The sequence below is a fragment of the Anser cygnoides genome, chromosome 3 (assembly GCF_040182565.1).
Source record: "Anser cygnoides isolate HZ-2024a breed goose chromosome 3, Taihu_goose_T2T_genome, whole genome shotgun sequence".
In the NCBI taxonomy this organism is placed as follows: Eukaryota; Metazoa; Chordata; class Aves; order Anseriformes; family Anatidae; genus Anser; species Anser cygnoides.
The window spans coordinates 12,767,750-12,780,768 of NC_089875.1; the positions used below are offsets into that span (position 1 = coordinate 12,767,750).

Sequence of the window (13,019 nt, forward strand, 5' to 3'; positions counted from 1 at the left end):
GACAAGCAGAAACCTGGGCTATTTCTGATGAGGTGACGCTAGACAACTTGTACAGTTTAATTAAGTACTTGGTGACTGTAACATATCCCGCTATCCATGCCCTAGACTGCTATTGAAATAAAACATAGCATATATGTCTACATACACACAAAAATGTTACCCCTTTAATATATTTTGCATATGTCCATACTATTTTACACCTCCAAAAGGAAAACATTTCCAGGGACCCAAGTTTTATTGCCCTGACCCTGGCCAATGCCAAGGGACAGGAAGAAATATTAAGGCAACAAGACCAAACACAAATTCATCCTGGGCTGAGACTTAATGTGAAAAGTAAAAAATTCATTTTGTTACAACAGACTAAAGAAACAATTTAAACCCTCTTTATGTGCTTGCACTTTTTTAGCTCAACCTTTCTTCCTTTCCATCAATAAATTCAAATGTTTCGCTTGTACGAACCTCAGTTCCTTCCGTCTTCAAAGCTGTGCAAAACGCTCCCTAATTAATACATGTGGCTTGCCTTTCACACACACGAACAAAGCGTATGCTGCTTTTTAGCTCGGGAAGAGTTAATTTGCAGTGACACAACATATGTGTTTACAGCGGTCCTAATGTTTGCTGTTTGGTTCCCGGTGTAATTAGTCCCATTGACGAGGCAGCTAACACGCTGAAAAAGGAGAGGTGAAACAGTGGCTGGGAGATGGCAATCCCGCTCCCACGTCGAGCACCTGCGGTGTTGAAATTGGGTACAGCTTGGCCAAACCAGCCCACCCCATGCCCAGAAGAAAAGCAACACGTGTAGAAGAGCCTCAAGTCATCTGGTTGCCAGAACGTCAGCTTGTCAGCTCCACCACACGAGACCTGGGTTTTTCCTAGGGGGAAACCAAGGTGTATCGGACACCCCAGCCACAGTGGATCACAGCAGATTTTAACTCTTCCCTTTTCTGATCTTCTCACCTATAGGACCGGGTGCTGCAGGGCTGGGCTACCTTCCCATTGTAGGGCAGTGCCACCAACCCCAAGTAACCGCGGTGCCCTCGTCAGAGCTGCGCTAAGTGAAGCAGCAGCCAGGAAATGGCAATCACAGTGAAAGATGGGCCATTGGAGAAAGGAAATAATTTAAAAAAGCTTTTACTGTTTAAGATTCACCCTGAAGACAGCAAACATAAGATAACTGTCAATATTCAGAGCTTATCTTTGCGTGAAAGATCTTCTGATACGGTGTTTAGTTAATGTGGCTAATGAAAGAAAACAAACTTGACAAAAATAAACCCATGAGGACTATTTAAAACAATAGATTGAACCACCTGCATTATTTCCCATGCAATTAAAACTCTACAATTAGTATACAGTCAGAAAAATACCAAAATGGTGATAGCATCGCTTATCTGGTTCTCTAGTGACTCACGTTTACAGCCACCCCCAGCGCACACCGTAGGTTAACTCTTCACACCATGGGTACGTACAACTCAGAAATATAAAATTAGACGCTTTTGAAGGACACTGAGCTCCCTCTGGTGAAGGCATAACAAGTTTATTAAGTAAGCACCACCTCTGGAAGTATAATCCCCTCTGGCTTCTTCCACGGAGTTTATTGGTTCAGTTTTCCTAACCATGAGCATCATTAGGGCAATGCAGTAATTAAGAGTTGTTAGAAAGTGAATTCTCAAACTGCAGATTAGAAAATTAAACTATTTCCTGATTACATATTAATGGAGCACAACAATAGCAGTTGCCATAAGCTTGGAAGGCAACCAAGGGATAAATCTGTGTACTTAATTACCATAAACAATGGCTGCATAGAAATGAAGTTTTATGCACATTCCCTTCTGTAATATGTCTGATATCAGTACACACTTGACAATTCTTGTTCAATTATCTCTATTATTTAATGCGCTGTGAACGGCTCTGTGTAAATAAAATTAACCACCCCAATTACTTTGAATTCATCTAGGGACAACGTAATAAAAAATGTGAAGAATTCTGTATGCCTATTAATCTAAAACATTACAGAAGCTTTCGCCAGATTTTCTTGTCTATATTTATTTTGTCTACATTTATTTTAGTGCACTGCTAATTCAATTACATTTACCATCAGTGGTCAATCAGCAGCAAGAGAGGTTTTTTTTTTTATTTCATTAATCTTTATACGGTACCACAAACGTGCTCAGCCACTGGTAAGGTAGAGGATCTCATACAGAAAATACAAATATGCTTCTACTTGAATTTGGGAGCTTGTAGCTAATCAGAAAAACAATTAAAAACACTTCATACCCTGTGGTCAGATAACAAAATATCTGATAGCTGCAATTTTTTAAAACAGTTGTTTTTGTAACTAGTGAAGAAATAGTGACCAAAAAAGCTAACTTTAGATTAGAGATTTGTAAACTGGGCTTCTTTGTTTTTTATTTTAATTGTATTGTGTGATAATTCTGCATTTTAATTGGCACTTCGATATCAAGATGACAGACACCTCAAAATACAATGACAGAAGAATTCACAATGGAGAAAGACGCTGTCACCAAAGTAGAGACAAAACTATTTTGTCCATAACAGGTTCGGCACAACATGCGGAAGCACAATCCCGAAGAAAGCAAGATAATCCTACCCCTGTCATCATTTGGTGTCAAGCCATTGTAATAGAGCAAGAAGGGAAATCAATGCTATTAAATTGCGATTTTTATACTCAACCATACAACTTCCTCCTCTTCCTTTAACCTCTGTGCTGGGTTTCCTCTGAACCCGCTGAATTTCATACGGTGTGCGTTGCAACCCCCCTGCTAGGCACGTAACTCCGACTTGCCTCCAGACGGTGAGAGCAAATGTGCCATGGGCTTATTCGACCGAGTTCAAGACACTGAAACACTGATTGCCCTCCCGGTTTTGCAATGTACCAGCAACCTCCATCTCACTGGAACAAGGTGAGATTACATTTTCATTTTAAGCACAAAGACCAAGGACTGAGGTATGGCACCAGCGACATAAATTACAGGATATTAATAAGAGTGTGACTATTCAGATTCAAATGGAAATCAGCAAGCCGGTAATTTTAATAACTTTTATTTTTTCACACATCTTAGGAAAGTGTTTCTAGTCAAATCAGGAGCAGCTGGCGCTGGAAATGCAAAGCTTCAGCTAGATCCAAACTCTTTGCCTGGCTGACGAACTTTGAAAATAGCAGCTCCCCTCTGGCCGGGAGCCAGAAACTCAGCTCCCCAGCCAAAAAGCTGTCTGCGGGGCCAGAAAATAGCAATGTACACGCGATGAGGACCTGGGCTCTTTTTCTACAACCCTGTTTCCGTTGGATTTCTCTTTTCCTAATCCTGCACAGAAGACAGCAGTGGAAGGGACATCTCTGCAACCCCGATCGTGCCCTATGGACTGGATCGGATTGGACTGTGCCAGAGTCTCCTCTCCTCCTGGTCAGGAGGCAGCGGGGCACGAAGAACCTCCAGGATCCCCTCCTTGCAGCTATCCACAGCCCCTGGTGTGCCAGTAAAGCTAAGGGGGCATTTTCAAACTTTTATTTGCAATTGTAAGTGCCCAAAACTTTCACTACAAAGTGGCATGTCTAACTGAGTCAGCCACTGCCATGAGCTGGAATTTAACCAAGAACATACATTGTCTATACTCACAGCTGCTTTCCTTTGGGTAAAAACTATGGATTCTTCCACAGTTCCCAAAGCCTGCATCATCCAAGGGGTAGCTACTACATGTTTCTGGTCTTCCTCCTAGTCTGTAGTAAGGAAATTCCCATCTGCTTTAATGTCTTAATGGATGGGAGCAGAAGACAAAGTCCCTTCCTGTCAAACGGATGTAGCCAGAAGAGAGATTCAAGCTGCAGCCTGGAACAATCCCTCCTGGCCGAGCAACAAAAAGGAATCAAACTCAGAGAATGAAGAGCTGCCAGGTGGCAAAGAGCCTCCCCACTGGAAAACAAACACCCCCAGTTCTGTGCTGGAGGAGGATGAGAAGGAAGGGGGAGAGCTTTCTTCCCAGTAAAAGTCTAATCAAGAACACGGCCAAGCACAGTGGAGAAGGAAAGGATGGTCCAGGCCTCAGCAGACACAACGGGGACAAACAGACCATGCTCACCTCCTCCTTGAATTTAATTCCAAGGCAATGATTCCGCCGTGAGGTGAGTCTCCCAGTCCTGTGCTGCTTTGGGCTTTGTGTGCTTTTGGCACACGTAGAGACAAAGCTGGAAATCCCAATACAAAATGCAGTCATACACTGATGGGGACACAAGATCCTGCAAACATTTTTGGGGCGATTCAGCACAAGGCCTTCTCCGTACAGTGGTAAAAACGCAGCATCCTGTTTCACCTGTTGAATAAGGCCAGCAGAGACTCCTACTTGCCCGAGGCTTTCCAGTATTACAACCCCAAGCAGCACAACATCAAGGAAGAGATTTGCCTAAAAGAGTATTTTAAATACACATCCAATTCATTTGTGGTTCTTGTCCTTTATGGTCTGTTTCCAGGACCTTCAAGCTACATGTGGCCATGTGACCTCCTGGTTCCTAAAGCTTGCATTTTCAGAAAAAAAAACGACACACAAATATCAAGACTTTTCATTACAGCTGTGACAGCTGCCAACATTTCTTGTTTCTCATCTTTCTGGTATGCACCAACACCTAGGGGAGCATTTGCAAAACCCCAAGATCATCATCAACAGCCCTTCAGGGCTTTTCTAGCTATTAGCCTGCAGGTACTTTCTTCTGCAAACTTTGCTTTACAAACCATTTAGTGGTCTGTGGTGAGCTGGCAGGTCACACAGTGTTGACTCATCCTTTTTATTTCCAGGTTTCTCTGTCGGACAGACAGACACTTGGGGGAAGAAGCTCAGACCTTTATGGAGGAAGCTGGGACTGAGACAGAAGCACAGCTGTTATTTGTCTGTGTTAGGATTTACTTCCTGAAGAGAGGTAGGAAGGAAGAACAAGTGCCATCCTGACAAACAGACCCACTGATGAGATGAGACACAGACAATCCTCTGAAGCAACTCCAGTAGGTACCAGAGCAGGAAGGAGAAGGAGCAGGTGGGAGAGGAACCTGCAGGAAAACGAGCCAGACAAGGAGCTGGAGGAAGGGGACTGCATATGGGACAAAGAAGCAGAGCTGACTCAACAACATTTGAAAGGCACAGCAAAAAGATGTTCTTTTTTTTTTTCTATTGCCAAGGCCATATCACATTAGACTGTTAAAACAAAACAAAACAAAAACAAAACAAAACAAAAACAAAAACCTACCTCCTAATACTACTTTTCCATGTAAGCAATTGCAGTTGCGGCCATAGGGATAGTGTCTGATGACAAATGGGATATTGATTGGCAGGGGAGGTGGTACACAAGATAGTCTCTCTGTTAACATGTGATCCCTAGTTAGAAAAGTTGCAGAATCCTCACTTTGGAGGCTATAAAGCTAAGTATAAGTAAGAAACTCCACTTTTCATAAGTTTTTTCCTAAACTGTGTCTCTGAGCTGAGAATGTAAATGGGATTTTTATCAAGGACTCGTCATATCATTTCTTTTAAGTTAAATCCTCGGGAAATGATCAAGAACATAAAACTAACTTCTCTATTATGGCTGCACCACTTGTTCCCTCATCCCCAGTAAAAGAAGCGATGGGCATCCATTAGTATTCATGTTGCAACCTTTACAGCTATGCTGTACAAGCCACTCTAGCTGTGTGCTAGACACCCCATTTTGTGCAGAAGATGTAAAAGACATGCATCTTGCTGCATGTCTGACGTGAAGAATACAGCCATTTTTGTCATACTTAAAGACACAGGAAACTCAAAAGCATAAGAAATATAAGAAATTCCTTTTAAAATGAAATAGATGACATAATTGATACCATGATATTAGATTTTTAGCCCCCCCAAGTATACGGTGCTGACAACTCCATATGTACCTAGAGGTAGTGTTCAGAGTCCACATATGACTTGTGAAATGCCACAGCAGTTCCTTCGTGCAGAACACATGTTTCACAAATACAACAAAGTACACAAGAAACTACAGGATAATATATACGCATTTTCATCAGCTGAGTATCTAAAAGACATGCAATGCATTTGAAAAAGTACTTCCAAAACTCTAATAGGTAAAAGTTCTACTAAACACACATCCACCCAGGAAGGAAATTCTGACCTTTTTTTTGCAAAATTATTTTAAAAAGTCAAACCACCTGAGCATATGACAAAGTTAAAAAGCACTGTAATATCTGGATGTGTCACAAGCTCATTTCAAAATACTGAACTTTAAACAAAGTCTATTCATCTGTATTTCAAAACTCATCACTGGATTCATATCTACTTTAAAATCTGTTATACCAGTTAGAGGTAGACTTCAAGTTTATACCATCAGACACACGTAACTTTTTAAGACAATTTAACCACGAAGTAATTTGCACCAACTAACTTTTTCCCCAAGGGACAGGAAGAACACGTTTTGGACCTACGATATTATTTATTTTTGAAGCATCAAAGCACTATTTGTTTCAAATGGATGCTGCCAAACCCCTCCATCTCTGATGACCATCAGCACTTAATATCCATGTAACGTACATCACGCAAGTCAAAACCATCACATTATTAACAAAAAAATCACCCATATATTTTAATCCTTTCAACTGCACCCATAACACCAAGTAGTACAGACTTTTTAAGACCCACTCTCCCAAAAATAAATAAATAAATAAAATAATTGTGGAGCATCAGTAACCAGATAGTATTCTCAAATTTCAGTGATCTAGTCAATGGAGCCTTCCCCCATGTACTGTGCTCTGTTTCATGCAGTACATGGCTTTAGCTGGCCAAATCTTTTTTTTCCCACTGAATAAGTAGAACAGTGAAGATCTTACTTTTTTTTCTCTTTTTCTTTTTTTTTTTTTTTTTTTAAGCAGTGGCATATCAATGAGGCACAGATGTGTATTCCAACTCTGCATGGATGAGCACACTGTTCAATAGTGCTGGCTCACACGGTATCAGGGCAAGTTATCACTTCCCATGAAGGCACTCTTATCACCAGGGCCCAGAGAGGTGGCTGCAAATCGCAGCCTTTTTATTTTCAAGGCAGTTTTGCTGAACATTCAGGCTTCAAAGATTCACACTTCCAAAACTCTATAAGAGTTTGTGAACGCTCAATTTGCCAAAACTGTTTACAGTGTAATTGGGCACTGTACCTGTGTCCATGAGATAGCGAAGGCGCTTCTCCACCAGCGCGGCACGGGTGTCAATTTGCTTTTGCTCATTCTCTAGTGCTGCCAATTCTCCTACAACATACTGACTGGTGTCTTTGAACCCTTTCTGTTAAAGAGAACAAACAAGAAGAAAAAACATCACTTGTAAGTTGCATTTTTCCTTTCCACAAACACTTAGTAAGGCACTTACCTAAACAACCAAATATCATGCTTGCTACCAAAAAGCTAACGCTTACATTTCATAAACTTTACAATTTTGCCAAATGTTCTCATTTGTTTATTAAAACATCCCACTTTTTCCTGTAAGGAACATTTGATTTTGCAGTTTTTAACTACCTGGCTGACTTCTGGAAACAAATTATATGAATTTCAAAGTACATAAAAGCAGCTGTAAAAAAGCATAATGAAAGGAAACGTAATCCAAATAAAGCGCTATTTAATGTGCCATTTCATTTCTTATTCAGTTTTAAAACCCTAACTTTAGGGGCTAGAAGAACTACCACGAGAGTCTCTAACGACAATTAAAACGTGGGCTTTGGAGATTAAAACCAAACCCAAACCAAGCTCCCTGGCTTGTTTAGCTCCTCTGGGTCAACTGTAATGATGTCTTTCACCAGACGAGGCTGTAATGCCTCTCTGGGTTTCCCCTACTGCAGGCAATTGCCCTGCTACACAGTGATCTGGAAAAATACTGCTAATTACCTTAACTGCGATTCTTATCCCGGGCAGCAGTGACAAGCCGCCTGGTGCAGGCTCCCAGGTGCACGGGGACTGACCTGCTCTGGCCTGCTACTCCACACCAAGACGCTGGCACCCGCATTAGATAAATCAAACTGAGCACTCTCCTTCCTGAGAAAGTCATGGTAATGCTAACGACTCAGGCTTGCCCCTTGTGCCCACTAAGGGCTCGGTGCTGCCCTGCAGATGACCACATGCTTCTTGAAATACTTCCAACAAACACCCAACTGTTTGGCTCTCCCATCAGGAGCAGGAGAACAGTCCTCCAGTACCTCAAACTCATTTTCATGTGGCTCAACAACTTTCACCCAGCCGTACCGGGTCATCACAGGATATATTCAGTGGTGAACAGCCATTCCTGAAGCATTTTTATACAGAAGAAGTTAGGAATAAAATATGACTCTTTCTGAGTAACCCCTTCCACCTCCTTGAAGTCCTGAGCAGCCCTCCCACAACTCTGCCACAAAGCCTTGGAGATGGTTTAAGATGGGAAAAAAATGGCAAAATGACTTCATGTTTCATTTGAACTCTATAAAGGATACAAGTAAGATCACTGCTCCTTGAGAACTGAAAAAAAAATACCTTTTTTTTTTTTGAGACTTATCTCCCTACTGGAGGCTAACTTGTTGCTGTGTAAGAGCCAAAGATACTTTCACTGAACATTTTCAATTGTTCTCCTGTAAATGTGTCTGAAATGGTCAATTCAGCTTCATATTCCGGTGACAGGTATAATAATAATCCTGCCAGCATATTATTTCAAATAAAGACATAATCAAAGTGATGGTTAAGGGAATGGCTGAACTCCCAGACCAGTAACGAGCACAGAACTTTAAAATTAAGGGGATGTGAATTTAATAGTGTAATGTCCCCAGTAATCCTTTTCTTCCTACACAACAGCCAACTATATCAGCTCTAATGGAAACCTTTTTCTACCTGACATACAGCCAGAAAATCGACAGCAGAACTACTTGAGTGTAGTCCCTGAAGGAAAAAAAAAATCAGTGCACAGAGCTGAGGTGATGTGCAATATATTGCCTTTCATCAACTACAATTAATTGAAAATAGTATGAAAACTTCCCTAATGTCAGCATGCATAATTGTTAACAATTGTTATTAGAAGATGAAAAGAAATGCTGTGTCAGGCTGAAATATCCCTAGAGTTCATGTGTATCATCTGCATATATAATATGAACTTACTGTGCCAGAGCTTCTCAGCTCTGCAAAAGTACAACTGTGCTAAAAATAACTGTTGGGTTCGTAAAAAGTTGGATGTTTTAGGGTAGATGTGACAGTGGTAAGAAATCTCTACTCAGCTCCAGACTGCTTCAGCAAAAACTACAAACGTATTTAGATAAATTGTGGAGAGCACCAAACGACCACCATCAAAGGCTGTGTTGTGTTTTCAGACAAAAAAAAAATAAAAAAAATCAGGGTAAAACTTGTTCTTCCTGCTTCTGTCCCACAGCTGTCCATCAAAACCAGCTTTCTCCCTGCGGTCTATCAAATATTTCCCTCACAAATCAATTTTACACATGATCAGCCCATACCCCTACTGAGCTGAACCTCCCCGTTAATTAAGTGAAGAAATTACCATATATATTATATTAATGCAAACATCATTCAGCTAGTAATTCACGGCTGATCTGGATAATGGAAAGGTTGAACACCCATTAACCCAAGCCAACAAAATGGGTTGGCTGAGAAATTCTAGCAGGTCTCATGTGACTCTTCCCTCTAACTGCAGCTCTGCGGTATCTGCTATTGTAATAATTAAAATCCTCCCGGTAGATCAATACTGGAATCTCTTTATGGGAAGTGCCCTGATGGAAATGTCTCAAGGAAGCTGGGGCTGTGGAACTCTGAAAAATTCATTTTTTTTATCTGACAATTATCACCACACTGCAGACTAATTCAACAGTGCACCCCTCTCACTCTGCTTTGAATGCACTGGAGATTGACATCTAAAAAAACCTAACATCTCATTTTAACAAATAAAGGCACTATTTCCACATACAGTTTGGAATTATCAGCAATCATGAAACCAGACAAAAAATTAATATACATTAAGCACTTCATCTTCTGATGGCTTCCTCTGAGTCTCAGTTATCGCAGCCTTCTCCTCATTTCCTCTCTTTGTATCTTCCTGTATTGATCTCTGCCTTTTCATCTCTTGAAAAAAGGGGAAAGACATGTAAAATTATTATAAAGCTTGATATTTATGTATTGAAATGGGGACTTACATTATCGGGTTTTAATATATTTATTGTTAAATATTATTAAATCATAAGATGGGAAAACATGTTTTATATTTTCTCCTACCTGGTCTGCTCTCCACGTATTGACTGAAAGACTGGAGCTGAGTTTTTCTGACGGTGGAGTCCTTGCTGAACACAACAGGATTTCTAAAACGTTCTGTTGCTTTTTGTAATCGCTCAGCACGATGCTCCTCTGTTCCATTCTGCTAGAAAAACAAGGCACACAACAGTTTCTTTTGTTTAGAAACGTGAAGACACAAATTCGAAAGGTATGTTTCGGTGGGGGAACACAATGCAGGTTTTGCAAAGAGGATTTCCCAACTCGGACTGCAGTTTATAGAGGATGAAAGTATCGGCTGCAGAGAAAAAAAAAAAGGAGAAGAGTGATTAACTTCTCCTTTTTTTGTTTAATGCGTGGTGGCAACGATTGGCTTTTTGCTATCTGGGCACCCTCACGCAGGCCCACGCGTTTACCGAGCAGCCGGCCCCGTTAGCGGTGACCAGTGTTTGTCAGCAAGGCAGATTTTAAACGAAAATCTCTCCTTTGCAACTTTGATTTGTCGAGCGTTGTGCTTGCTGCTGCCAAGCAGCGGCGTGCATGCCCCGACCGCCACCGCACCGCCGTGCAGTGCCTTTCGCCTCCCTCCCTGCCGCCTCGGTGCTGCCCGGGAGAGAATGGGCTCGTTTTGTGCAGTCCCCCAGCCTTGTACGACAAGGAGAACTAGTTTCTTATTTTATGCCCATTGAGATAAACTACTAATGCTGGATGAAGGCTAAAAGGTAGGATTATAATACTACCCCGCTGAACTGCGTTTCATCAGCTATAACTTTCCAAAGCCAGATTTGTAAGTAAGCCTTTTACAGTGAAGGAAACTACAATTATCTTTTTCCAGGGCTTCCTATGTTAATACTGGTAACAAATTCAAATGGTTCTATCGACGCGAAATATCCCAGAAGACTGAACCACTGCGGTGTGTGGAAGCTGCAGATACCGAGGTGCTGTGTACCAAACAAATATTTCATTTTATACCTAATCTTTTATTATTTTTATTAAGTGTTTTGAAAGTAAATAGGGAAAGGCTAAGATGCATGACTAATAGCTAAGCCTGCTGAATGCTGAAACTGGTTATCAAAAGCTACCAAGACTTTGCCCTTCCTCTGCATTGAGACAATCAGTAATGAGGGAGTTCTCCAATGGCCTATTCTCTAGCCTCAAGGAGGCCGGGGATACACAATCCTCCAGGGAAGGTAACAGTTTATCCTTTTCCACAAACACAGAATGCCTCATTTATAAACGTGTAAACTGCATTTTATTAAAAAACAAATCCGACTCAATGCCGGGAGCTCCACGAGAACAGATGGACACCATATATTCCTCAGAAAGCCGCTTTCAAAACTCTTGGTTAAAACGCCGGCCGCAGAGAAAAACTGTTAAGTCGCACCTTTTGTGGGAGCACCTTAAAAAATCGACCCCTTTGCAGGAGCTTTTTACAGGGAAACACCGTTTTCATCAGGTTGCGTGGTGGCACATTACCGTCATGGAGGTGGCCCCGGCATCGTTTGTGGAATTAAGCTTTAGAAAAGTATCGCTCCTATCATATGGAGGTTTTTCAGCTGCAATGAGCGGGTGGTTATGGTGCTCGTTAAATAGAAGGTGCTTTCCTGTTAACAGTGCAATAACAGCTGACAGTCTAGACTCTTTACCAAAATAAACAGACATGACTAATTTTTTAGGCCTGGCAACATGCTAAAATATCAGTGTGATTAGCCAGTAAATCCCATTTTAAGAAACCTTTTTATGACTAGGGACTTCTGCCACTTTACAAATGTATTCCTCTAAGCCCACTAATTCAGTTAGCCTTTTCAATCCATTGTATTATTCTTGGGCCAGCTTCATTTTGCATTAAATCCACTGCAGAAAGCTAAATTGAACGCAAAAATCAGACTTGATCCAGGCTTCCTTTTGTTCAAAGATAGAGACCGAAAGTCCTCTGCTGCTGCCACACACTTTCATCACCAATTTATAGGAACCGACAGTGTAAGGGAAAAGCAATGAAAGTCATTGTTTTGGGACTTCAAAGCATCTCTGTATCTGGGGAAGGAAATCCTTTCAGTCAGCAGTGCTTTCCCCACAGACTGCAGGTGGGTGAAAAGTTATACCCAACTGGAAGTGCCCCAGAGCCATAGGGATATTAATGACATACACGGCCCTTTTTTTTTTTTTTTTTTTTTTTTTTTTTGGATAATAATAGTAAGAACACGAGGGGGCTAATTAAGAAAACGAAATGGAAAATTGATTGGTTTGTGCTTTACGCTGAAGTGGTGAACATTAAGAACAGGCAAAACAACCGCATACTGGTTTTTTTCCTCTCAGAAGCACTCAAGTATCCAAGTATGTATGCCTTTAAAATGTAACACGGCTTAGTTTTAAAGGCGAAGAAAAGAGGGGGTCAGGCTGGGAAGGGAAGCAAATCACTGAGACCAAGTCTGCTCCTGTTAAAGGAGAGCCTCACTGCTGGCTGCACTGGGCGCAGCATACAGCCTGTGCTGCACTTCTGATTTAAGTGACAACCTGAGCGGTACACGTTTGGAGACACTTCTTATGCCTCTTACTGCTATGCCAATTACAAGTATCGAGATCCAAAGAAAGAGGAAAATGCGTTGATTAATCAACAGAAAAGAAAACCCCAGTGCATTGCAAACTATGCGAGCACACCGCCGTGAAGATTTTCTGCATTTCTTACTGTGAAGGATTTGGTAAGAAATCATTTTCCTCCTCAAGAAGTACAAAACAGAAATCAGAACATACAGGTACTGAGACAAA

The 13,019-nt window shown here is 41.3% G+C and overlaps 1 protein-coding gene across 18 annotated transcripts in view; it reads right to left on the bottom strand.

The window, feature by feature from the left end:
* EHBP1 (EH domain binding protein 1) overlaps positions 1 to 13,019 on the bottom strand; it is a 213,389-nt gene that overhangs the window by 28,199 nt on the left and 172,171 nt on the right. For 10 of the 18 annotated variants that reach the window (XM_066993468.1, XM_066993473.1, XM_066993471.1 and 7 more), the window contains 3 exons: positions 10,260 to 10,398; positions 10,003 to 10,109; positions 7,185 to 7,308 (listed from right to left, as the gene is read on the bottom strand). In XM_066993468.1, the coding sequence (XP_066849569.1) occupies positions 7,185 to 7,308; positions 10,003 to 10,109; positions 10,260 to 10,398 (370 nt within the window). Of the gene's footprint in view, positions 1 to 7,184; positions 7,309 to 10,002; positions 10,110 to 10,259; positions 10,402 to 13,019 lie in introns of all 18 variants that reach the window. The other 8 variants (XM_066993466.1, XM_066993472.1, XM_066993470.1 and 5 more) reach the window with 1 other exon arrangement.